The sequence below is a fragment of the Canis aureus genome, chromosome 3 (assembly GCF_053574225.1).
Source record: "Canis aureus isolate CA01 chromosome 3, VMU_Caureus_v.1.0, whole genome shotgun sequence".
Lineage (NCBI taxonomy): Eukaryota > Metazoa > Chordata > Mammalia > Carnivora > Canidae > Canis > Canis aureus.
Genome location: NC_135613.1, coordinates 21,974,761 through 21,998,906, shown reverse-complemented (window position 1 = coordinate 21,998,906; position 24,146 = coordinate 21,974,761). Strand labels below are relative to the sequence as shown.

General features: G+C 59.7%; 1 protein-coding gene across 5 annotated transcripts in view; it reads right to left on the bottom strand.

The window, feature by feature from the left end:
- Positions 1 to 24,146, bottom strand: part of GSE1 (Gse1 coiled-coil protein) — a 413,444-nt gene that overhangs the window by 6,562 nt on the left and 382,736 nt on the right. For 2 of the 5 annotated variants that reach the window (XM_077891056.1, XM_077891060.1), the window contains 12 exons: positions 19,694 to 19,893; positions 14,436 to 14,611; positions 13,789 to 13,989; positions 13,056 to 13,247; positions 12,340 to 12,644; positions 11,514 to 11,838; positions 8,658 to 9,271; positions 7,307 to 7,419; positions 6,728 to 6,998; positions 5,042 to 5,155; positions 3,835 to 4,206; positions 1,409 to 1,684 (listed from right to left, as the gene is read on the bottom strand). In XM_077891056.1, the coding sequence (XP_077747182.1) occupies positions 1,409 to 1,684; positions 3,835 to 4,206; positions 5,042 to 5,155; positions 6,728 to 6,998; positions 7,307 to 7,419; positions 8,658 to 9,271; positions 11,514 to 11,838; positions 12,340 to 12,644; positions 13,056 to 13,247; positions 13,789 to 13,989; positions 14,436 to 14,611; positions 19,694 to 19,893 (3,159 nt within the window). The remainder of the gene's footprint in view (positions 1 to 1,408; positions 1,685 to 3,834; positions 4,207 to 5,041; positions 5,156 to 6,727; positions 6,999 to 7,306; positions 7,420 to 8,657; positions 9,272 to 11,513; positions 11,839 to 12,339; positions 12,645 to 13,055; positions 13,248 to 13,788; positions 13,990 to 14,435; positions 14,612 to 19,693; positions 19,894 to 24,146) is intronic. The other 3 variants (XM_077891058.1, XM_077891057.1, XM_077891059.1) reach the window with 3 other exon arrangements.

The window sequence follows — 24,146 nt, the reverse complement described above, 5'->3', positions numbered from 1 at the left end:
AATTGAAAGTTCCAAAGACGAAGTTAATTTCTACCTTCATCCATGCACAGAAATCAATTCTAGACATAAAAGCAGGACTTAAGAATTTTAGAAGAAAATGGAGAGAATCATCACATCCTTGGGGCAGGGAAGGATTCCCAAAAAGGCACCAAAAAAACAAGAAATGCTCTACATTGGTCCTGGATACATATGTATGCACTTAAAAACAACATGTAAGGAGCGAGCAATTCCAAACAGGGTTCCTCACGGAGGAGGAAGCAAAATGCAGGAGCAGATATGCTCGCTGTTTGTGCCTACACAGGCATTCCTTTTGTGAGTCTGTTTTAAAGTGCTTATTTCAGGGGCACCTGGATGGCTCAGTAGGTTAAACATCTGCCTCCATGATCCAACTGGGTCATGATCCCAGAGTCCTGGGATGGAGCCCTGCATCGGGCTTCCTGCTCAGTGGGGAGCCTGCTTCTCCCTCTCCCTCTGCTGCTTCCCTTGTGTGCTCACTCTCTCCGTCAAATGAATAAATAAAACCTTTGGGAAAAAAATACTTATGTCAAAGGATTTGCAATGATTAGAAAAATCCGTAATCAAACGTAGATGAGTATTCACAGTCCCTGCTCAGAAGGAAAACTCCTCTGTGAATGGTCAGACGTGCGTCAGGGAGAGGCAGCCCTGACCCTGGCAGCCTCAGTGCAGCAAGGACGGTTCATGGTCTAGGGGCCTCCTGCACAGAAGTCCCAGCACTGCAGCCTCCAAGCTAGATGCCTCTCGAGGAAACAGAGGGGCAGAGAAAGGAGGCAGTGTGCTAGAAGCACAAGGACAGCACTCAGGCCTCGTGACCCCTGCCCATTGCCTCTCACTCCAAAAACACTAGGCTGGGGGTAGGGAGAGGCGTGCAGAGGCCGATGAGGGCTTGCCTCCCTACACAAAGCACTAGCCCAGGAGGGTGACAGAGCCTGTAAGGGAACGGCTGGCAGCCTTGGGGCACTGAAAGGGGAGGCAGGCTCTGGCATGACCAGGCCTCAGTATTTGGGGCTCAGCTGAATTCACAAACCTTCTTCCCTTTTCAGGACCCTTGTGTGTAACCAGCCGGGACGGATAGAACATTTAGAAGCGTGAAAGAAGACAGCACAGAGCCCATCCCAGGTTTGAGCTGTCACACTGAGTGGTGGCAGAAACCAGTACTTAAATTTTTCCAGTAACTGTGGCCTCTGGTCTCTAATTTGGGGCACCTGCAGAAGCCTGAGGGACAGTTCTTAAAACAGGCAGAGTACTGGAGGAACACTACCTAGCTGTGCCCTGAGTGTCGGTGCCACCACTCAAGAGTCCCCAGGGTTGGCAGGGAGATTCCACATGGATGCGTTGAGTCAACTTTGTTTCCCATGGCCCTCAGCCCCTCCCTCTGCCCCTACTGTACCTTCTATATGTTCCTGGTAAGCTTCAAAAATTGCCTCAATCCCTTGCCACTTGCGCCTGGGGGGTTCGTCCTCGTCCTCCTCTCCGTCTTCCTCGTCGTCCTCCGAGTCCTGGTCCATCTCCTGTGTGAGGGGGCCCTTCCTCCCGGAGGGGGCCTCCTGCTGCCCATTGTGCTGGGGCAGAGGGAGTCGGCTGGAGGACTGTAGCTCGGGAATGTTGTAGTGGATGGACGTGTCAACTTTGTGGTTCTGCTCTGCAGACAGCACAGCTACGTTCCCTGTGGGGAGAGAACAGGTGGGTGATGGGCCTGTAGGAGTCTGTGTGGCTGCAGGTCTGCTGACTAGAGGGAGTTCAGAGAGGCCTGTGCCCTTCAGAGGTCAAACCTGGTGCCCAAAGGCAAGGTCAGAGAGGCATAAAGACTGCAGCAGCCCTCTATGTACTCCAGTCACAACAGGTGTGTGGTCTCAGCCACACTGATCTCCAAGCATCTAGGAAATGAGGCTTGAGCTTGGTCTGCAGCCAGCCCTCTGTGGACACTGGTCCCCCCAGCCCTCCCAGGAAGTGCAGGTCCTGTGGTCTCTGGGCATACCCTGCATTAGCTGTTGTTGGGATCTGTGCTGCCCCTATGGCATGGCCCCTCAGGAGATATCCTAACAAGTATACGCTGCCTCTGCTACAGTCTGGGACATGCGCAGTCAATGGACTTGCAGAGTTCAGATTGGTAGGAGTTTGATGGCTTTAAAATCCTGACAAAGGGGTACCTAGGTAGAGGACAGTTGGTGAAGCATCCAACTTTTGATTTTGGTTCAGGTTGGGATCTCCTGGTCCTTGGGAATGAGCCCTGTGTTGGGCTCTGTGTTGGGCATGGGAGCCTACCTGGGAGTCTCACTCTCCCTCTCCCCTGACCCCTGTGCATGCGCTCTTTAAAATAGATGAATACATCTTAAAAACAAAACAAAACAAAAAACCCAAGGAAGTGGTTGAGTATAGTGTCTGGAAAGGGTTGATGTAAAATAAGGCAAGAAAAATGTGTCCTAGGGCCACAGAAAAGCCTCTGTGAGGCTTGTCTAGGAGGGCACTGAGTATTTAACCTGGTCTAGTCAAAATATTTTCTCCTTGAAAAACAGGATTCTTTCAAGTAAATTCATGACAAACACCCAATAAAGCACTGCTCCTGATTTTCACTGCGAAAACCATCCTTTGCTTTTTGGTATCATTTTGTCTCTGTTGATGGCGTTGTTAACATACCTGGGAGATGCTGACACGGTGTCAGAGCTGTTGTGTCTACAGATGCTTACTTGCCCCTTCAGCTTTTATAGTTTGCAGTAATAAACAAGTTTAAAATGGCTTTGGCCTGATAACCCAATTATTTTCTTCTGGCTACTGGAACCTATGAAAATTTATTTTATACTCAGTAGTTACTTAATCATGGGAGATTCTTTTCTCTCCAGTTTCTTTTCTTTTTTTTCTTTCCCCAGTCAGTTTCAACCTTTGATTCAGTGAGAATGAGTTGAAGCGAACCCTGATATCCCACCTTCGGGAATTCCCACCAAAATGTCTGAGGGGAGTGGATCTGGGGGCTCAAGTGTTACAAAGCTCTCTCCGAGGTTGTTGGAACAAACACCTGCTGGTCTGGCTGTCAAAGAGTGGGGAGGCTTCCAGGTGAGTGTGTTTGAGAATGCTGAGAAATCCATGAGCTACAGAAAGAATGGAGGGGGATCCCTGGGTGGCGCAGCGGTTTGGCGCCTGCCTTTGGCCCAGGGCGCGATCCTGGAGACCCGGGATCGAATCCCACATCAGGCTCCCGGTGCATGGAGCCTGCTTCTCCCTCTGCCTGTGTCTCTGTCTCTCTCTCTCTCTCTCTCTCTCTCTGTGACTATCATAAATAAATACAAACTTAAAAAAAAAAAATTTTAAAAAAAAAAAAAAAAGAAAGAATGGAGCCTCTTTGCCTGGGGGCCCCTCACCTGGCCTTAATAAAAGGAAAGGCTTTAGGTGCCCGCGTGGCTCATCAGTCAAGCGACTGCCTTCTGCTCAGGTGATGATCCCAGGGTGTCCTGCATCAGGCTCCCTGCTCAGCGGAGAATCTGCTCCTTCTTCTCCTTCTACCCTTCCCCCTTGTTCACGCACACACATACTCTTTAAAATAAATAAAATCTGTAACAACAACAAAACCAAAAAACCAGGAAATCTAACTTAATTCAGAGGGCATCACTTGCTAACTTTTCCTGAAGTGCAGTCAGTAGACCAGTAGCACTAGCATCACCTGGCACCTCCTAGCAATGGAGAATTCTCAGCCCGATGTCAGGTGCCTTGTGCACACTGAAGTTTAAGTAGTGAGCTCCTGGCTGCAGTTGAGTGCTCCAGGAACACTAGCCAGCTGTTCTAGTGACACAGGAGCAGGGCAAGGACTAGCAGTCTCATTACCTTTATGCTTCTGCAGGGCCTTCTGGGTGGACTGCAGCACAGACTCATGGAACTGATGTGCAAACTCTTCCGCCATGAAGGGCTCCCATGGCTTGCTCTTCCCATTGATGCTGTGGGACAGTGGCACGGGAATGTCCTTGGGCGCAGGGCCCCGGATGTAATGAAGCATGCTCAGGCTCTTCTTGCCCCCAGGGGCCTCGTTCAGCCTAGCCTTCTCGCTGCTGGCAGGAGCGGGCTCCTGGACCCGCGACAGCTCCTGGGGCCGGAGCTGCTCCGGTCTCCCAGGCTCCGTGGCCTTTGCGACGTCAGACAAGGAAGCAGCAACACCCACAGGCTTCTCCATATCCAGAGAGGCTTGCTGCGTGGCTGGTTCTTTTAGAGACAGAAAGTGAGGAAAATGTTAAGAGCGGCAAGTGAACAGGCGGACCCTGACCTCTAGAGCTTACATTTAATAAAGACCTAGTGCAAAGAACCAAGACTCAGGGGGCCATTTAATTAAATGCCAGTGAGCGTGTGCGGTCGGAAGGTGGGGCTATGTTCAGCAGCAAGTCCATCCTTGAAAGGCGCCCCAGGAAGGCATCTAAGAAGAAAGAGAATCTGAAGGAAGAAGCAAGTCACTTCAGGTCACCTAAAAGGTAGACGTTACATGGCCCAACTGGATAAGAAAGACGATGTTAGGATCTGAGAACAGGGCCAGACCATCAAGATTTCCTGCTCAGAAGCACAGCGAGGTTTAACCGAAGCCAAGAGAGAGAAAGGTGTGAAAGCAGGTGTCGGAGAAGCCTGCAGGGCAGAACAAGCAAGAAAGAGATGACGGAGAAGAGTGTCAACGTGAGGCCGGCAGGAGCAGCAGCGCCGGAGCAGCAGGCGCCGGAACCTGGGGCACGGGCTCCAGAGGGGTGGCCGGCCGGTGGCTGTGACTACATGAACCGACCGCAGACAGCCCTGTGGAACCGGGACCCTCCCCATTGGCTCCCAGCCTGGACTTCCCACTCTCCTGTTCCATCCTGAACACAGCTTTCCCCAACTGTGCTGGGAGCTTTGTGCGGAAGACAGAGACAGACACACAGAGAGAAACACATTCGGTTTCCAAGAGGAAAGACTGATGACGAAGGCCTTGAATGGTTGCCTCTGACCTCGGGCATCCCTCAGGACAGTCCCAGGCGGTGGCGGAGGAAGGGGCTGTCCTTCCCGCCCTGGGCCTTACCGCTCAGGGAGACAGCAGGACTGTCCCTCGGAGAGTTCCTGAGTGGGTCTGCCACTGCTGCGGACAGTGCCTTCTGCTTCATGGCATGGAGCATTTCAACAAGTTTCTCTTTGTCTATGAGAAAAGCAGCCTGAGATTAACAACACAGTTGCATCACTGCTGAGAGGGAAGGGGAGCAGGCTTCTAGCCCAAGCCGTCACTGGCAGGTGCAAGTCCTTTAAATCAAGAAGAGCAAAGCAAGGACCAAGGGGAACAGGCTGTGTTTAAAGGAAGAAACTTTCATTTTAGGGTTAGCTCAGATTCTGCTCAGCTTTTGCTACAGAGCATTCTAGATGCATTCCAAAAATAGCTGTGTGCATACATCAAAATAATGGGTTCCCGTGATCTTCAGAGGTGACTTCCGACACTATTCTTATTTAAAAGACTCAGGCACACAAAAGCTCCCAACAAAAGGAACAACCGTGAAGATCCACACAGCACCTCTGGGAGCACGGGCTGCTTCCAGGCACATTCCTCTCCCCTACAGCTCTTGGCACACGTGCACAAGTCCCAGCAAGGCTGCCATCTACTGAAACGGAACCAGACCCCCGTGACGCCCACCACTGTGAGTTCCTGTTGTGGTGGCACTTGTTACCAACTGACACCGAAGTGCCTGCATCACTGGTGGCTTCCTCTAGGAATTAAGTCAGGCAAAAAGATGCTTGTTACAAACAAGATTATGGCTGTTCCCAGGGACAGGTGCCAGTGATCAATGAGTCACTGCCTCTTTAAGAGAATGCGCAGGTTCCAGTTTAAGGTTAAAGGCGAAAAGCACACGGCTACACCCCACTAATGAAGTAAGTGGAAGCAAGTATGTGACCAGTAACACTTCTGCTTTCCTTCTGACTTCCTTCCAGAGAAGTGACAACCTAGGTATCAGCAAGTTGGACTTAGAAGCATGGAAATGAGCATCGAGACAGGTGGAGTTCTCACCTGAACTCACTTCCTGGCACTAAGTGAGGTGTGGGCCAGACCAAGGAAGGGGAGGCGAGAATGTGCTCAGACCGCACCACCCCTCCTGTGCTATGGACTCCAGCCTGAAAAGGTGGCCCCAACATGGCCCTTGGTGGCCAGATGGACCTGGAAGCACCTTCCAGGGCAAGCTGTCCCATTCACAGCATATGCTGGCTCTGCCTGGCCACCACAGGCCACCCCGAGCCTCCTGCTGTCAGAACGCAAAGCTCTGTGGGCCACGGCAGCACCTGCCAAGAGTAAACAGCCACTACCTGCAGGATGGTGCACTGCGACCCTGCGCCCAGGAGTCGCCCCACTTGCTGCCTGAAGCACTGGGAGGTCTGACAAGTGACAAGAGCAGCCGTCAAAAGCAGGCTTTACACACAGAACACATGGCACCAAGCCTTCAGTCCTGCACAGGATGTGACAAGAGATATGCCCTCCAAGGAGGGGAATTTGCATTTTGGATGGAGAGAAAGTCGATGCTGGAGCGATACTGGGGTAGGCCCGTGCAAGCAAAGTAGCTGCCTCCTTGGGGGCCAGAGGGAATAGAAAGAGCCCCAGGATGAAGTGGTTTTAGATCCTACCAGGAGTGTGGGCATGGAACATTCCCAGGAGCCCACGGCCCCTGCTTCTCCAGAAGCTTGTGGCCGCAGAGTGACCCGACCCCACGAGGCCCACACTAGGCTGTACCTTTCCTCTTCTCGGCACTGATGTGAGTCAGGTTGAAGATGGTCAGGAACTTCTTCTTCTCTTCGAAGTTTGGGCTGTTGTTCATCTCATCAGGACTGTAGCGGGTGGACAGTGCCAGTCTCGGTGAAGGCGTCTGCCGCTTGTTCTGAATCGTCGGGGGTGACGGGCTTCGCTCCCTCAGCATCCGCCGCCGCTTCCTCCGCTTCTGGGTCAGCAACTCCTCCTTCTGCTGTTGGGTGGTCAAGCCAAAAAGTTGCAAAAACTCTAGCTTCTAGATTGGGAAAGAAAACAAATGAGTTTGAAACCACTGGCAGTGGCATGCTTCCACTGTCCCAGGGGCTCCCTCCTGGGGTCCATGCAGCCCATGAGCTGTGGCCAACTCCACACTGGGCCACAGACGCGGAAGACCCTGACGGCACTTCCAGACAACCTGCAGTCAATGGGAATGGAGGGGTGCAGGGGTTCCTAGCAAATGAGGGGCTGCCCGGGACAGTGGGAGGGAAGCCAAGAAGCAGAAAGTGATGGGGGCACCAGAGGCCCCACCCACAACCTGTCACACGGGGACGAGATTCCAGATACCTCGGAGGACGTGTCCAGCTTGAGGGGCGGCTGCTCGGCCACGCAGCGGAGGTGGGCCCTGACCTCCTCCTCGTCACTCTCATCGTAAGAGTCGTCCAGGTCGTAGTAGTATCCTGGGGACAAGAAAGGACTGTTGGGCTGGGCAAGGAGCCTCATCCTACAGTGGATGCACACAGGGGGCCCCTCTGTGACACGTACAGAAGCACGCATCAGACCAAGACCTGCAGGCCTCCCTGACCACCCCAAAACCCCAGATTCCTTTTATCCCAGGTGGAAACATGCATTAACCCCTAGTCCTAGGATTTTAGCACTTTATAGGGATGGCTGGTGAGGGGTGAGGGTGGAGACGGCAGGAGGCAGATGCCAGGCTTCCTTTGGACCCCAAGTGATGAGGCTGAGGTGGCCTGAACGGACATGATCTCTCTGCAGGGAATCATTCATCCCACAGGCCTGGGGCCGTGTCCATGGCAACCCAAGGCTGTGTGTGCACATCCACTCCCCTCCTGCTGTGGCCATCTGGGTCCACTACCCAGGAGGGGCCAGGCATACTCAGGTCCCCACCTAAGGCAGAGAATGTGCACAGAAACTCACGTAGAAAGCAGCAGCACCCCTGCACCGAGGGCACTGGATGGGGCACTCCCTCATTCTCCCTCACAAGACAAGTGGCGGAGAAAAATACTTTTGGGGCCTTAAATCTAGCCTAGAGCAAGAACCCTGGGAAGACCTGGCCCTGGTCCCAGCTTCTGGCTAAGAGACTGATTTCAATAGGACTCGTTTCTAGCAGGAAAAAAACAAAAAAAAAAACAAAAAAAAAAAACTGGTCTGGAGCAACCTCTGACCCCTCCTGGTCAGACAGGGTGTGCAAGTAGGAGACAGCCAAGGGTACCTTGGACCTGCTGGCTGACAGTCCCGCCCCCCCCAGCGCCCTTCCCACTGCAGGAGCAGGGAGGGAAGGGGGCCAGATCTGTCCCTGCCCTACCCCCACCGAGGATGGCAACCCCTGAGGAGCCCCCACTGGGCCCAGGCCTGTTCTCTCGACAGCCTCCTCCTCTGTTATGCTGCGCTATTAATATTTAAAATCGTCTTATTAGCCTCTGTTCATTATTTATTAATCATGCGTGTCTGTGGAACTATCCTTCCAGAGAGCTTTGATTTGGCTTTTTGGGACAATTTGCACTGTAGCAGGACCGGCAGGGGCCCCAAGTCTGTCTCCCCAGCAGAGGTTGTCAGGTAGCAACACAGAAGCCAATGAACTTGCTCCCTGAGCCCACAGCAGGAATCAGGAGTGGGAGGAGGGCTGGCACTGCTGCCCCCCGGTCCCAGGAGGTCAGAGCCCCCAGAGAGACCACACCTTTCTCCTGGGCCTCACGCCGCCTGCGCTCCTCCAGGTCCAGCTTGCTGACCAGCCTCCGCCGTTGCTGCAGGAACTCATCGTAGATGTAGGCGGGGTCGGGGCCCCGTGGGGCTGCAGGCCGGTAGGGCGAGCCTGGCTTCAGGGGCCCAGTGAGATCCCCAAAGGGGGCGGGCTGGGTGAGGGAGGCCCGCTGCTGGCCCAGGATGGTCTGGGTGGACTTCTCGAGCTCAGCCAGGAAGGGCCCGGGCCCGTGAGGAAAGGCCTGTGGCTCCAGGTTCCCTGCCTCTCTTGGGGGTGGCTGGTACTTGTCCAGGGGGGTGGCCTCTCGCTTCCGGGGCCCCTCCTCCGCCTTTTCTGGGCAGTAGACCCGTTCCACCTTCACCAGTGGGACGGCTGCCTGGCGGCTGGACTCAAACGGAGCGGGATGGCTGTGCAGGGGGTGGCTCTCAGGGGCCCGCCGCGTCTCCAGAGTGCTGTCCATCAGGGATACTGGGTTCCAGAGGCCCGTGGGCACAGAGTGGTGCTGGGGCTTGGGCGAGATGAGTGGCGGGGGCCCGCCAAAGTGCTGCGGGGGGTCTCGGGTGCCCGGGTCTGGACGGTTCGGTCCCGGCCTAGGGAGTGAACAGAGCAGGCCATGGTCAAGATGGCAGCCACCCAGGCCACCGCCTCTAAGAACCCTTGACAGACTGTTACCCACGGACTCCACTCCCCCTCCACACAGCTGGAGGCAGGTATGTGTAGCCCTGCTTTTGAGAGGACACAGGCTCACAGCTGACACTGCTTGCTGAGGACAGAGACGGCCTCAGGCCAGACCCGCTTGCTCCCATTTCTCACCCGTGACCTCCCAATAGCTCCTTCCGTTCCACCACTTCCTGAATTCCTGTGAACTCTGTGTAAGGACAGACCCTCACCTTTGTTTTCCATGGGGAGACCCACTGCGAAGAGAATAAAGACACGGCTCTGATGCCAAAAGTATGGCCTTCGTACTGGCCCCCCCGCTCCACACGTGCCAGGCAGTGGACAGATGCAGAAGGCAGGCCGGCCTTCAGGGGGGCCGCCTTCTCTCTCCCGGGAGTCTGCCCCAGCCCAGTGGGGCAGGGGAGACCTGCTTTCAGGGTGATCCTCACAGCTAGGGTGGATCTGTGCTGTTGCCAAACTGCAGTGGTCCCCATCAGAACGGCAGCAACCCCACATGGCCCCAAAGCGGCAGCTACACCCAAAGGGTCTCCATGGAGCCAAGCCACTTGCTGGAGCACGGCACCCCTACACTCAGGCAGGGCGGGAACCGGAGGGGACCTTCTATCGGGTAAGATGCTCTGCCTCTATCACAGCAGGCTTCCAGAGCTCTCCCCACCCAGCCAAGGAGGCGGGACACTGAACCGTAGCCACCAAGTTACTCCCAAATGCAGGCTGGGAGAACCCCCCCCACCCCCCGCCGTGCCACTGCACCTCTGATCAGCAGAGTACAAAAGGGAACCATATCAAGAAGCCATGTGTCCTTAAGTAAACAGCCAAGGAATAAAACCCGTTAGGAGAATAAATATTTCATGCACTGGAGCCAAGCACTGAATGGTTTTCTAGCTCGGAACACAAGGGCCAGTCAGATGTCAAATTCACGCTGCTGTAAGGCCAAGTGTGCTGCCAGCTGCTGCGGGGACCACGGAGGCCAGGAGAGGCGGCTGGGGGCCCGATGCCGCCCTGGTGCCCGAGGGCTGCATGGGGCTGCTAGGTCCGGAGGCAGGGGATGCCTCTGCTGGGGACAAAGGTGCTGGGATCCCCAGGCCTTGGGCAGACGAAGACTCCCATGGGAGTCAGGACACCCAGATCTTATCAGGAGGTGCCGAGGTGTTTTGGCTCCCAGTCCCTGGGGCGTGAGGAGTTAGAGGAGCAGAGGTCAGCTCACTGGCAGATGAGACCTTCTCGCCTCTGAGAAGCCTCAGAGAAGCAGAGGGACACTCCCTGTGGCCGCGGTGGGCAGTGTAGGCCGTCGGCTGCGGGGGTGCCATTTCCCCCGGTCACAGCAGATCAGCCAAGCGGATCCCCACCGCCGCCCTACTCAACGGCAGACGGTAGGGCTGCCAAACAGGCCAGCAGCGCCCAGGGCACAGTCGGCCAAAAGCTGAAGCAAAGAGAGGGAAGGAGCATGTGGACGTTGAAAAAGTCTGTGACCCTGATGGCATCCAGACATTTAGAGCTAGAGAGACACTCTCAAATCTTCTCACCCGGCTTCATTTGTGCAAAACTGGGGAAACTGAGGCTGGAATTCTTGTCCCTGAGACGAGGCCAAGCTCTTTCTGCTAACTCTGGCTGATGAGCCCTGGTGGGATGCAGGGTGGGGCAGGGCACACTAGATGACAGCCAGACCAACAGGTAGGAGTGAGGAGGCTGGGGGGCTCTAGATGTAGGAAGGGGCCCAACGACGGGCACGAAGGCCTCCCGAGGGGTTCCAGGATGGGGTTGGGAAATGGGTACTATTTATTGCAATAGCAATAAACCTAATTTCTTATTTAAATAAAAATTAAACACTGTCTCGTTTCTCATTAAAAAATGTTTGGGCTTGAAAGCAGAGGCAGACAGAAAGAACTGGTGTAATCATCAATAAAAGCTTCTCTCATCCCCTCTAGGCGCCACGACTTGGCAGGGACTCAGGGAAGGCCCCCCACTCTGGCCGGCACCGTCACTTCAGCACAGGCATCTCCGAGCGCCTCTTTTCCCTGCTCAAGAGTCTGTGCTCCCTCGCAGGCCAACTGAAGGTGTCCCACAAATGGTGGCTGGCAACAGGAGAATGCAAGTGTGAAGACACCCTCTCCCACCCGGGGGTTCCCCGGTGCGCCCAGACCCGGCGGGCCCCACCTGGCGCTCTCCGGCCTGTGCTCCGCCTCCGTGGGCACCGGGGGCCGGCCCATGTCCAGGTGCTGCTCCAGCACCTGTTGCCGGAATTCTGACACCTGAGACTGCCGGTCCTCCTTCTCCTGCCGCAGGCGCCGCTGCCGCGCCAGCCACTTCTCCTCCTCGTTGGTGCGCTGGATGAGCAGGGCCGTGGCGGCGCTGCTGCCCGGCAGCGAGAAGATGCTGTGGTTGGAGAGGAGGCTGGGCACGGTGTGGTGGGGGGCGGGCGCGGGATGCAAGGGGTGCTGCACGGGCTTCGGTGCTTGCAGGCCCGCCTCCTTCAGCTTCTCTGTGGGGAGAGAAAGGCCGCCACGGCGGGATCTCAGAGCTGCGGGCCGGTCCACACGTCCCCGCTGTCTCCCACTGCCGCCTGCCCCTCTCGCCAGGGCAGACGACCTCCGGGGATGCTCGCTGGCGGTGGGCACTGCTCCCAGTCGGACCCACCGGAGTGCCGCAGCGGGCTCGCACTGGCTCACAACGGCAGGCTGACTTCTCTACCACCACGCACACCGGTTAGCGAGCCGTTCCCAGAGCTGATTAAGTATATTCCCAATGAAGCAGCCGACGTTCAAGGCAAAGGTAAAGAACACTCAAAACCCACCCCTCGCTTCCTAACGCTTTCACTGCAGTTTACTACTGCGTGCAGCACCCCGAGGAGAGCTCCATCTCTCGTACTCCTATTGGGGGCCACCGGGCACGTCTCCCCAGCTCCCAGCCCTGACCTCACATTTGTAGCCTGAAATGGGCCCTGTAGCGCGCGCCTGCCCACAGGTCGCCGGCCACGCGGTACCTGCTCGGGTCGGGGTCAGCTGCTCCGAGGGCTTGCCCCGCTCCTCGGGGGCGTGGGCCCGCAGCCCGTGCAGCTCAGCCACCGGCAGGAAGGCCGGCTCCAGCGCCTTGGCCGCCAGCAGCTCCTTCTCACGGGCCCGCTGCTCCCGCTGGCGCTCCAGCTCCCGCTCCCGTTCCTTCTCCCGCTCGCGTTCCAGCTCCTTCTCCCGCTCGCGCTCCTTCTCCCGCTCTCGCTCACGCTCCTTCTCCCGCTCGCGGTCAGCTTCCCGCTCGCGCTCCCGCCTCAGCTCCTCATCCAGCTGCAGCCTGTGGGCGAGTGGAAAGAGGTGGTGACAACCGCTGTGCTGGTGCAGGGGGGACCAGGAAACCCCCCCAAGGGGAGACTGGCACCGTGACCTGCACCCCGACAGCAGGTTCGCAGGGCTCTCTGCTTTTATGAACTCCCCAAGAGACTCCAAGTTCCCCGGACCAAAAGCCACCCACCCAACTCCCCAAGCCTCAGCAGCTCACACCAGGAGGCCGGTGTCTGACAACAGCGCTGCCAGGTACCAGCAAGGAGCTCCAACTGCAGCACCTGTCACTGCCCACCTCGCAGGTGCGCAGACCAAGGACACGTGTACTAGCCCAAGCACGCATGAGCCAGGCTCTGACGTGGGCTGTGCTGCACTCTGTCAGGGCGGGAGGAGCAGGGACACCCCAGCCCAGGACGCAGCTTACCTCTCGGCACTGAGGCTGGACATCCGCTCTGAGTGCAGCGCTGCCAGGGACGAGTGGGAGAGCTCAGGGGGATAGCGGACCCCGGAGAGGTGGAGATGCATAGCCGACGGGTGCAGGGGAGGCAGGGAGCCGGGCGTGGGAATGGGGTAGAAAGGGGACCGTAGGGCTGACAAGCAGTAGGAGTCATCCATCCTGTGCAGAGAAGGTGGGGCCGGGTGAGAAGCAAAGCCAGAGAAGGCAAAGCCCGGGCCCATCTCAACAGACTCCCCAGCCAGGTAGGAGTGTTGACGTGAGTGCGGCAGACAGGACAGAGGCCGGGAGTCTCCCCAAAGGCCCTGAGAGACTGCCTGCCACGCTGCAGCCCAGCCAGGACCCTCCCAGGCCCGAGCAGCAGGCCCCCTGGGAGCAGCCCGCTCTACCGACGGGCGGGCTAGGAATTGGGAGGCTCCTCCACCCAGCAGAGATGAGGGACACACCTTCCCCGGGCCGTCTCAGTTACGCAGCAAAGGGGTGGCTCCACTAGGTGAAGACGCGCCGTGCCAGCAGCAGGCCCACAAGGAAATGGGGGAGCGTCTGGCAGAGGGACAGCATGGATGAAGGGGGCACTCCCGGGGGCAAACCCCTGCTGGCAACTTGGAAGGCTGGTGGCTGCACTGAGACATGGAGCCTGGTGCAGGGCATGAGGGCATGGGGGCAACAGCCCCGGGGACTCACTGGGGGGCAGAGAGCTCACCTGAAGGCCGGGTGGGGGAACGGGTGTGGGGCCAGGTAGCTGGGGTGGTAGTAGGCAGCGGCCGCAGCGGCTGGGTCCAGGCCAAGGGGAGGCAGGGAGGACATGCGGAGGTCCTCGGTGGTGTGGTAAGGCCGGAAGCTCCTCAGGTAGTCCTCGGTGACCGTGCTGGGGGGCACCACGTGGTGCACGGGCCGCTGGAGGCTGCAGGTGAGGACACGTGGATGAGTGAAAGATGTGGTGAGCAGGGCTCCTGCGCCAGGCTGGGCAACAGGCCAGTCTCCCCACACACCCCTGTTCCCGCCGCCGCCAGAACAAGGGGTCTCCAGAGACAGGTCCTGGCCTCTGCAAATAAGACGTGGGCAGTGGCTGCTCCTCGGGCCTGCCATCCATGGCCTGGAGGAACCCCTGGCTCCAAGGGCTCAGAACAGGGGCTCGGGTGGGGTCGGAGAGCCAGCCGCCATCTCACCGTGGAAACGGACAGCAGGCACAGACGGGGCTGCAGGCCCGGGGCTCAGCCACCATCTGGCAGCTCTCAGGCTCAGCTGGTACAGACCCACCGCCGGGCACTGCCGCTAGAGCCTCCGGGATCCAGACCCCAAGCACATGTGCACCCCCCCAACCCCCCGGCCTCCAATCTGCAGACTTACTTGAGTGGTGGGAAGCGTGAGTCCTGCACCACAGAGCTGGGGGAGATGCCGAAAGGGTAGGGGGTGCTGAGCAGGTGGGAGGGGATGGCTGGGCCCCCTGCCTTCTCCTGGGGCAGCGGGGGCTCCACGATGAGGCGCTCCCGACCACTGCTGCTGCCCCGAGAGCCGGCGTCCTGCTGGAGGACAGAGAGCACTGGGTCAGGACAGGGCCGCGGGGCAGGAGCCGGCTCAGACTGCTGACAACGCAAGGCCGGGGCTCCCCAGGCTCAGAGAGGCTCCCGTTCTGGAGGACTTTCCTTAAGGGTTTCTACCCAGACCTGGGGTGCGCACAGGAGGGAGCAAGCATGGTGAGGTGGTGAGACGGGAGGGCACAGGTTCTCATGCCGGGCAGGACGGGAACCCATCTGATTGCCGGGGCCATGGAAACAAGCGCCCACAAGGGGACACAGCACAGTCCCCACCTCGCGCCAACACCCATGTCTTCCCAGTGTGCGTTTCTCACAGCGCCATGCCAGCTCTGAACCCAAACCCAGGGACGACGTGGTTCCAGCAACCCCAGAAAGTGAGCTCTACTCTGCATCAGGGAGCAGCAGAACCAGCCAGAGCCCCGCGCGCTGATCACCAAGCATGCACAGACGACCCCCAGGGGCTGAAGCGTCAGCTGTGCTGACAGCTGCCAGCACGCGTCACAGATACCTCGGCCCCCTGGCGCCCACAGAGAGTCACAGCCGAGAAGCTGGCACTGCCCCCAGGCTGAACACGCCAGCCTAACCCCCCTGCCAGCCCCTGGGGTAGCCCTGGCACCAGCCACAGTAGGCAGCTGTGGCACCCAACTGGTCAGACCTGTCTGGGGACACCTCTGTACACACTGGGGGTGGGCCGTGGCCCTGCTGACCCCAGACTCCCGGACATACAGAGGGACCTGGTGGGGAGGCAGACCCTGGGAAACCAGAGAAGGGGGATGCTCAAGACAGGAAGAGGGGGGAGCAACAGGAGCCCCTACCACGGCCAGGGCAGGAGTGTCTGTCTAGCCCCGAGAGCACACACCACCCACAGTTGTGAGCGCTCCTGTCATTTACATGGCTAAAGGGAGCCACGTAAATTGGGGGGGGGGCGCTCCATCATTGGGACAGCCCTTCTCAGCCCAAGGGAGGTCACCACTAGCCCAGGTCCGACCTTGGCCACACGGGTTCCAAGGTGGTGGCTGCAGCCTCCCCTGACCCCGAGAGCTCCTGGGCCAGGTCCCTCCTTCACCTGGCTGGACCACCAGGCCCACCCCCAGCAGGCAGCAAACGGGGATCGGGAGACAGCAGGTGGCAGTCATGGGGGTCACAGCCCAGCATGTCCACCCAAATCCACGGTAGTTCCCCTGTGCCACCAAACAAGCAGGACACCTTGAAAACAAGCGGGCGGGGGGTGGGGGGCCCTAGGTGGCTCACTGGTTGAGTGTCTGCCTTTGGCTTGGGGTGTGATCCCAGGATCCTGGGATTGAGTCCTGTATCGGGCTCCCTGCCTGGAGCCTGCTTCTCCCTCTGCCTGTGTCTCTGCTTCTCTCTGTCTCTCATGAATAAATAAATAAAATCTTAGAAAAAAGGGGGGAACCACAACGCTTGGACCACGTCTCCTCAACAAGGCAAAAACTGGAGAACACGTCTAAGAACGATCGCTGGACACACAGAGGCTGAGCCCCGTCCCCGGAGGAGATACCCCCCAGTCCTGGCTCGGCCATGGCTGAGGTTCTCTGTTCTCTGGTACAGTCGGGGGTGCAAGCTGCAGAGCCCCCAGTTTATCACTGGGCTGCGCACTCTAATCGCACCCCCCCAACCCCCAGCAGCCACTGCCAGCCCGTGGACGAGGCGGGGCAGGCAGTAGAGGAGGGCCTGGACTGTGCCAGGCCACCACCGCGCCCTCTCTGGCCTTCCAGAAGACACATCCGTGATAATTAATTGAAGGAGACAAGCCGCTGATTGGAATTTTTAATGAGCAGCAACATCTGTTCCTGCCTGCACGCTGGCATGGCCGCCCTGCTCACAGTGGGTCCTTGCAGGTTCACGAACTCTGACTTGCCCTTCCCCGAAGGGGCGTTCACGTGGCAGGTATCAAGGAGACACGGGCACGCACAGCAACAGCCTGGGTCAGAGTGAGCAGATGAGAGCTCCCATCTCCCAGCAATCCAGAGACTTCCATATAGGGCCCACACCTGGCCACAGGTCCTACAGATGGCTGTGGGGACAGCAGGATGGGCTCCTGCCTAGCCTTAGTGTGGACACAGCTCCCATCTGGTCCTACAGACCCTAGGACACCCATCACTGTCCTGTGCCTCAGTTTCCCCACCTGCCAAGGGTGCCAATCACAGCATCAGCTCCTAGTGCGACAGGGACAGATGCATGGACATAAAGGGGATGCAGGGTGAAGGGCCCGCACATCTCCCGCCCACACTAGCGTCTCGGCGGCTGTTTGCAGGTCAGGGCTTGCTGGGTCCTCCCACACGCCTGTCGCCTGCCACCTGGCACAGGGCCGGGCTTGCACGGGTGCCCTACACCAACCTGCTGTAGTGCTCTGTTCCTCACCGGGGCCGCTGTGGGGTAGGGAAGGCCCCGTGCCTGTGGCCTGGGACAGGCTGGACGGGCCACACCCTCTGGATGGGGACGCGGCAGTGGGCGTGCAAAGCTCACCAGCTGCCAGGGCAGGATGGAGATGGTAGCCAAGGGGCTGGACCATCAACCCAGGACAGCAGAATCCCTGGAGGGAGTCGTCGACCCAAGGGCACTGGGGACAAGCCCCAGACCGCGCTCAGCAGACCAGGCCGCCACCTGCTCCCACGTGCCTCGGGCGCCGTTCACGGAATCAAAGAGCAAAGCCTCGCACCCCGGGCTGCCCCGGCCACGTGGGAGGGGCCCTGAGCGCACCGTCCCCAGAAGCCCCTTGTCCCCTGAGTGGACAGGGGAGACAAAGCCCTGCTGGAAGGCGGCCGGGCCAGATGGCACCTTCCCGCCGGCGGCGGAGGATAAACAAGGCGCTGGAGAGCCGGGGGGAGGGGCCGGCGGGCAGGCAGGGGGCTCTGCGGGCTGGACCCGCGCGCCTCCGGTCCGGCTGGAGCCCTGCCAAGCCCTGCCAAGCCCGCGACGGGCACCTGGGAGCGAGGCCGGCCCCCCCGGGGGCGCACAGACGCTGCCCGGCAGAGAGGGGCTGGGGCGGGCCCAGGCAGCAGCCCCCAAGCCGGGCCACCCCGGGGCACCCCAAGAGCGGGCCGGGCTCCCCACTGCCGTTCCGGCAGACAGGCGAGCGTCAAGGAGCATCTGGGGGCAGCTTTTATTTCTGAGCTGCGGCTGCAGGCACAGCTGTACAGATGAAGGGAGGACGAGGGGGAGGCTGGGAGGCAGGGAGGGAGGGAAATCCTTCATTCTCTGGTGATTAGAGAGGGTTCCAGTCAGGCAGGCAGGACATGCCCTGTTAGCTCTAAAATAGACCATTTCTCATTCCAGCCGGCTTTCGCAGCCCCCACTACCTGGGAAACGGGACCCTGGCGACCCTGGTGACTGACGGGCCCAGAGCCCCGCCCCCACGACTCCCCACCTGGCGGGATGCCCCCCCTCCAGCCCCTCCCCAGAAGGATTACATTCTCCACTGAGCCTTTGTGCGGAGCTGATGAGCCATACATCATCTGCTAATCCAGTTCCCTTCCCGCCGCCCTCCCTGGTGGCATTAGTGTTTCATTAAGCGACGCGGCGGTAAATGGCTGCAGCAGATCTATCACGGCCCTTTCTCTGGGGTTACTAAACGTTCCTGAGGCAGGCAGGACCCTCGGAGGGGAATACTCGGGAGGCTTCCTCTAGTCCGGGCCGACAGGGTGGGAGGGAAGCCCCTCCGGGGCAGGCAAAGGGGACGCTGTGGGCCACGGCGGTGGGAGGCTGTCACCAGCCAGCGCTGAGCAGGACACGGCCAGCAGGACCCAGGGACCACCCGGGGCCGAGGGAGGCAGGGTGCTGGGGCCCTGAGGTCAAGGCGGGTCGCCAGGTGGCTGACAGTAAGAGGCAAGGAGCCCCCCTGGAGGCAGGAGATGCTGGTGAAGACCACTCATCTCCGTCAAACCAAGGTCAGCTCGGGGGTCTCCAAACCCCTCTGGCTGGCACCTGCCCGCCAGGCCCTACCCAGGCTCTCTCACCCCCAAACTGCAGACAGAACAGAGCCAAGAGTCAAGACAGCAGCGTCGAGATGCGCACAGGGCCACACCCAGCCTACAGCTATATCTAGAATTCAGGGATCCTCACTGTGTGCCAGGGCCTCCCCGAGGGCCAGCCCCTCCTCTGTGGACAGAGGCTGGCTGTCCCCGAGCCCCAGGGCAGAGAAAACACAGATCCCCCATGATGACGGGTATGAGTGGCCCTGGTGCCCACCGGACTCTCCACTTCCATTTTCCTTCTGGTTTAATTAGTATTTCGGAGTATGGCCACCCCACTGGGAACCCAGAAGGGAAAGACGGCCATTGCCCCCCTCCCCGCAGCCCCTGCTGGGAACACCCAGGTGTTGGAGGGGTGGAGGTGGGGAGGGCGGTCAGGCGGGGCAGGCGACAAAGGAGCGCTCCCAGGACCCTTTGCGGGGCAGCCCCCTCCCACCTGCCAGGTAGCCGTGCAGGGAGCCCCCAGAGTACGGGGGTGGGACATCTGGAAGTTAAGACGGAAACGGGAAATCAGGGCACATGAATCTGCGCACGGGCATCTTCCCTACTTGGATCCTTGTCGGGGCGGTGGGTGATCACAGCCATGACGTGCAAACACCATTTTAAGCACCTCACACAGGCCTACGGGGCCGAGCTGTGTCCCACCAAGATTCTCAAGTTGGAGGGCCTTTTTCGAGGTAAGGTCGGCCCTGATCCAACAGGACCAGTGTCATCGAGAAAGGAGATCAGGATGCAGAGGCACAGAGGGAGGTCTGTGCGAGGACACAGGGAGAAGGCGGCGCCCGCGGGCCCAGGAGAAAGGCCCAGGGGGAAGCAGGCCTGCCCACGGCGGAGGGCTCGGACTCCCGGCCTCCAGAGACACAAAGCATCAACGTGTCCTTTGAACCCCTGGTCCCTGGCCTGACTGTAGCCACCTGACCGACATCCTCGGATTTTCCTCCAACACACACCAGACCATCCAGGTGAGTGTGCTGTTGTCCTGCTCTTCAGAGGAGACAGGCTCACAAGAGTGAGTCGCGGTGAGGGGTTTCACCCCCAGGTGTTGTCCTTCCCAGCACCTGGGACCCCAGCAACTCACCTGCCGGCTCTCGCTCCTCCAGACGCCATTGACGGTCTTGGTCGGGGCGATGGTCACCACAGGGGGCGTGCTGGGCACACTGTGGCCCCCAGGGGGGACGATGATAGGGCCCATGGGCACACGCTTGGGCGTGCTGGCGGGGGAGCTGTGGTTGGTGGCCGGCGAGGACACGGGGGACGATTCGCTGCTGAGTGAAGACCCTGTGGGAGAAAGGATAGGTAGCATGAGCAGGGGTCATGCTCGGCCCGTGGGCCCAGCAGGGGCACAAGGTCCCGGGCACTCCAGCTCCCAGGGCCGGTCACCCTAGCCCCAAGCCCCAAAGGAGGGCAGAGAGCCAGGGGCGCAAGCAGGGTGGGCAGGAAGGGGGAACCATCCTGCTGGATGCGGATGGAGACACCAGCCCCAGCAGAGTGGGCATGCTTACAGTGCAGGTGGGGGCCGCCTCCCACACCCCAGGCTGGGTGGAACCTGCTCGACACACCAACAAGACGCTCCCCCAACGTGAGGCTGGAGCAGAGGGTGGGGGCAAGACCCACAGGCTCCCAACAGGGCCCCAGGCCCTCCGTGTGCTTGCGGATGGAGAGGTCACAGGGAAAGGTGCGAAGACGGTGCCCTGGTGGCCAGCACATTGCGTGGGCCTGGCAGGGGCGGGGGTTCCTGGACATGGAAAAGTGGCCACGGAAGACTCATCATTTTTTCTTAGGTATCAACTGCAATCTATTCTTAAGTTTTAAAAATTGAGAAGATCTAATTCACCATTTAAAGCATAAAGGTCACTGGTTTCTAGTACATTCAGAGTCGTGCAACCCCCACTACCTGACTCCAGATCACTACCATCACCCCAGCATAGCCCAGCGTCACTCCTGGAGGACAACCCACTGTCCCCTTGGAGGTGGTGTGGAGGGGACAGAGCTGGCTGGGGGGGCGGGGAGGCAGGGCGTGGATGCGGGGTGGACACGGCTGAGAGGAAAAGCACCCCGGGGTCCCAGGGCAGGAGGCTCAGGGGTGCAGCCAGGCGGGCCAGCTGCTTAGGTCAATGGCTGCTCCCCCTGCGACGGTGCTGAGTGGAGGGGTGGAGTGTGAGCAAGGTGGGAATCCTGTTCAGGTGCGTCCTGCTCCCCAGGCCGTGTCCTCCAGCAGGCACCCGCCTTGCTGAGGGGCAGCTGGAGCACAGGCAGGGCCCAGCCAGGGCCCAGTGACGTCCACGGCGCACACACATCCACCCCGCACTCTGCGGGGAACGAGCCCCACACATGCCCACAGAGTGGCAGTCCATGGACACTGGCTCACGCCGCCCAAGTCCCTGTCACAGATCCCAGGAGGACCCCACTCCATCTGAAAGCATGAGAGCCTCTGGGGCCGCGTGGAGGGGTACACACTCACCCATCGCTGGGGGTGGGGTGGGGGAGACAGAGGGGTTCAGGCTGAGCAGAATAAGGAGGCCACTGCTGACAAGAGGTGACCTGGGACATGCCCCATCTTGCTCTTGGACTCAAAGGGCAAACACTGACCCTTTTGAAGGTCCCCGTGGGCACCTCTTGTTTGCAAGAGCCCGGCCTGGGTAGGAGGGTGGGAAGCAGGTCAGCAGAGACACCCCCTCTCAGAAGGAGAATCCCATCGGCGTTCAGGCATCCTGCTGGAGTTTGCTCCAACCCTGCCTTGTTCCCGGGGTCGTGGGACCCCCACTGTGTCTTCACACCACCTCATGTGCCATGCTCACGTTACCAAATGGAACCTTTGTGTTGGGGGTGGGTGGTCAGGGCAGCCTATGGCTCACGGGCGGGCGCTGACAGCCTCCCGACTGCCAAGGCGTCACTGCAGTGGATCTATCTTCCTGTCCCCGAGGCCCTGGCCAGCCAAGCGTGGCCTCAGCAGGGCAGCGAGGAAGGAGAGCGGCTGGACATAGAGGCCCCAGCGACATCAGGACAGAGCCTTGCCCTGAGCAAGTTGCTCTTGTCCAGGACTCTTCAACATGACTCCCTAGCCTTGTACCCGACATGTACAACTGTACAAGGCAGCCCCATGAGGGGGCACCCAGTCCTAACCCCACAGGCCAAGCGCCAGAGCCGCCCAGCAGCATGTTCTGCTCAGCAATATCAAGTACAGCACGGAGGCCAGATGTCCCTCACTCCTGGATCCACCTGTCCGTGCTTGGCCAGGGAGGCAAACGAGGAGCTTCCTGAGGGCTGCTGGCCTGAACCGTGACCCCCGATTCCCCAGATGAAGCAGCAACCACAGCCCCCACCCCAAGGATCCTGCAACCCCAAGTTGGCCAGACCAAGCCTGGCTCTGCTGCCCGCGAGCTTGGGTGAGGTCTGAATCTCCTAGTCAGATGTCACCACCACCAGGGGAGAGCTAACAGCGCACAACGCTGGCCACCTTCCCTTCCCAGCGGGGACAGCCTGAGGTTTTGAAACAAGCTACGTCTGGCCAAGGCGGTGACCTTTGCGTCCAGCACCCAAAACCGGTTTCAGGACGGCCACAGGGATGGAGGTGGGGATGTGTCACAGGCAGATCTAGCCAGTCCTGAGGGCAGAGCCGCCCGGCTGGAAAGTGACCTCCCTGAGGTTCCAGAATGGCCCTCGGGGGCTGGTGGGCGGCTGCTGGAGAGATGGAGAGAGATCTGGGTGGCTAGTCCTGGATCCTCACCCAGGCTTGTGCAACTCTGCAAAAGTGGCTGCATCTTCTCAAGGCCATCTGCCCACCTGGCCCGGCAGCCCCATACCGGGGCACGCACCCAGCAAAGCAGGGCTGACGCCCACCAGACATGGCGAGGGGGCTGGACACAGGGCCCATGCTCGGGCTGGAGGGACCGCCCCGCCTCCCTCCACGGGGGCAGGAAGCAGCACGCGTCGCGGCCACGCCAGCGGGTCACACAAACACCACCAAGCGAGGACAGACGGCTAATGCAGACAGGTCGGAATGCAGACGGTCCCACCCGCCGAGGCACAGAGGGAGAGCAGGGGGCGGTTTCCTGACACAGGGGGGTCACTCTGAGAAGCTGTCCCACTGGACACCGATGACCTGTGAGCTTTGCTGTAGGTTATTTAGATCTTGATGAAAAGTTCCACTTGCATTCTTGAAAAAAACAAACCTAAATAGGGAATCTTTTCCTTAAATGAGAACTTCATGGAAGCTCTACTGCTCTTCTTTCTGGGTGGCAGTGGCTTTACGGAGGTGATCCCCACACCGGAGAATGCCCCCATTTCAAGTGTGGGTTCAAGGGTCCCGGCGCATTCACAGCAGGGTGGCCATCCCCCAGGAAAGGAAGCCCGGGCCCCTCGGCCCCCACCCCTCAATTTGCATGGTCTCCAAGGATGTGCCTACTCTGCGTGGTTCCTATGAACCATCCCAGCACACGGGACCTTCTGCATTGGCTGCTGCGCGCCCCATGTGGTTTTATGTTGCATCCACGTGGCAGCAGGAACCCACTCCTACCTGGAGCCGGCTGCCCTCCCTAACCACACACACCCACACCCCTCGGCTCCGCGAGGGGTGTTGTGTCTCCTGCACTCACAGCTCATCTCCCACGCAGCCCCACGCTCGGCCACCAGGCCTACACCCCGGGAGACCTTGTGAATCCTCTGCCCGTGGGGGTGGGGAGGGCGGATATCTGTGCTCTGGAGCAAAAACAGGAAGGAAGGAAGGAAGGAAGGAAGGAAAACACACACAGGCCAAGAGCAGCTGCGGTCAAGGCAGAGGCCACGAAGAGCCTGGAGGAAAAGCTGGGGTCAAAGGCCAAATGGAATGGGGCGGGGGGGGGGGGGGTGGGGGGCAGCACAGCTCGCAGCAGGAGCACCTGACGGTACCAGGCTGGGGCACAGGGTCTCCAGGCCACTTGGGCCACTCTTCCCATCAGACCACCCTGCCAGCTGCTGGAAGAGGCCCCCCCTCACGCTACGAGCTAGCTTCTCCCGGATTAACCTCGTTTCTAATCACCAGGGGGCGAGGGGTGGGGGAGCTGGGGACCCAGGTGCACTAGAGCAGGAGGCCATCGGCAATTAGCAGCCTGATCCCCTGGGGGTCGGATGTCCCTCGCCAGCCGAGCAGGCGATCGATCCCCGACCACGCACCCACAATTAGCGCGCAGGCACCCGGACCCGGCTCACGCGCGGCGGCGGGAGGGCTGTGACCGCCCTCATTAACTGGAGACGCGCGGCAGGAGCCAGTCGGGGCGCGCGGGCAGCTGGGGGATGACAGGAGGCCGCGCACTCGGCGTCACCTCTGCTGTCTGACCGGGAGGATTAGCGCCGGGGCCGCCGGGCACGTGTAATTAACAGCTGAGACCCCAGACTCGGGGAGGGGAGTGGGGGTGAGGCCTGAAATCAAAACCGCAAAACCACGACGGCCGTCAGCTCTCAGCTCTCCTCCCAGACTCGCGCTTAGCTGGCCGCGGAGACCGTCTCGAGCCCCCTTCGGGGGTTCAGAACAAGGACCGCCACCCACCCCGCTA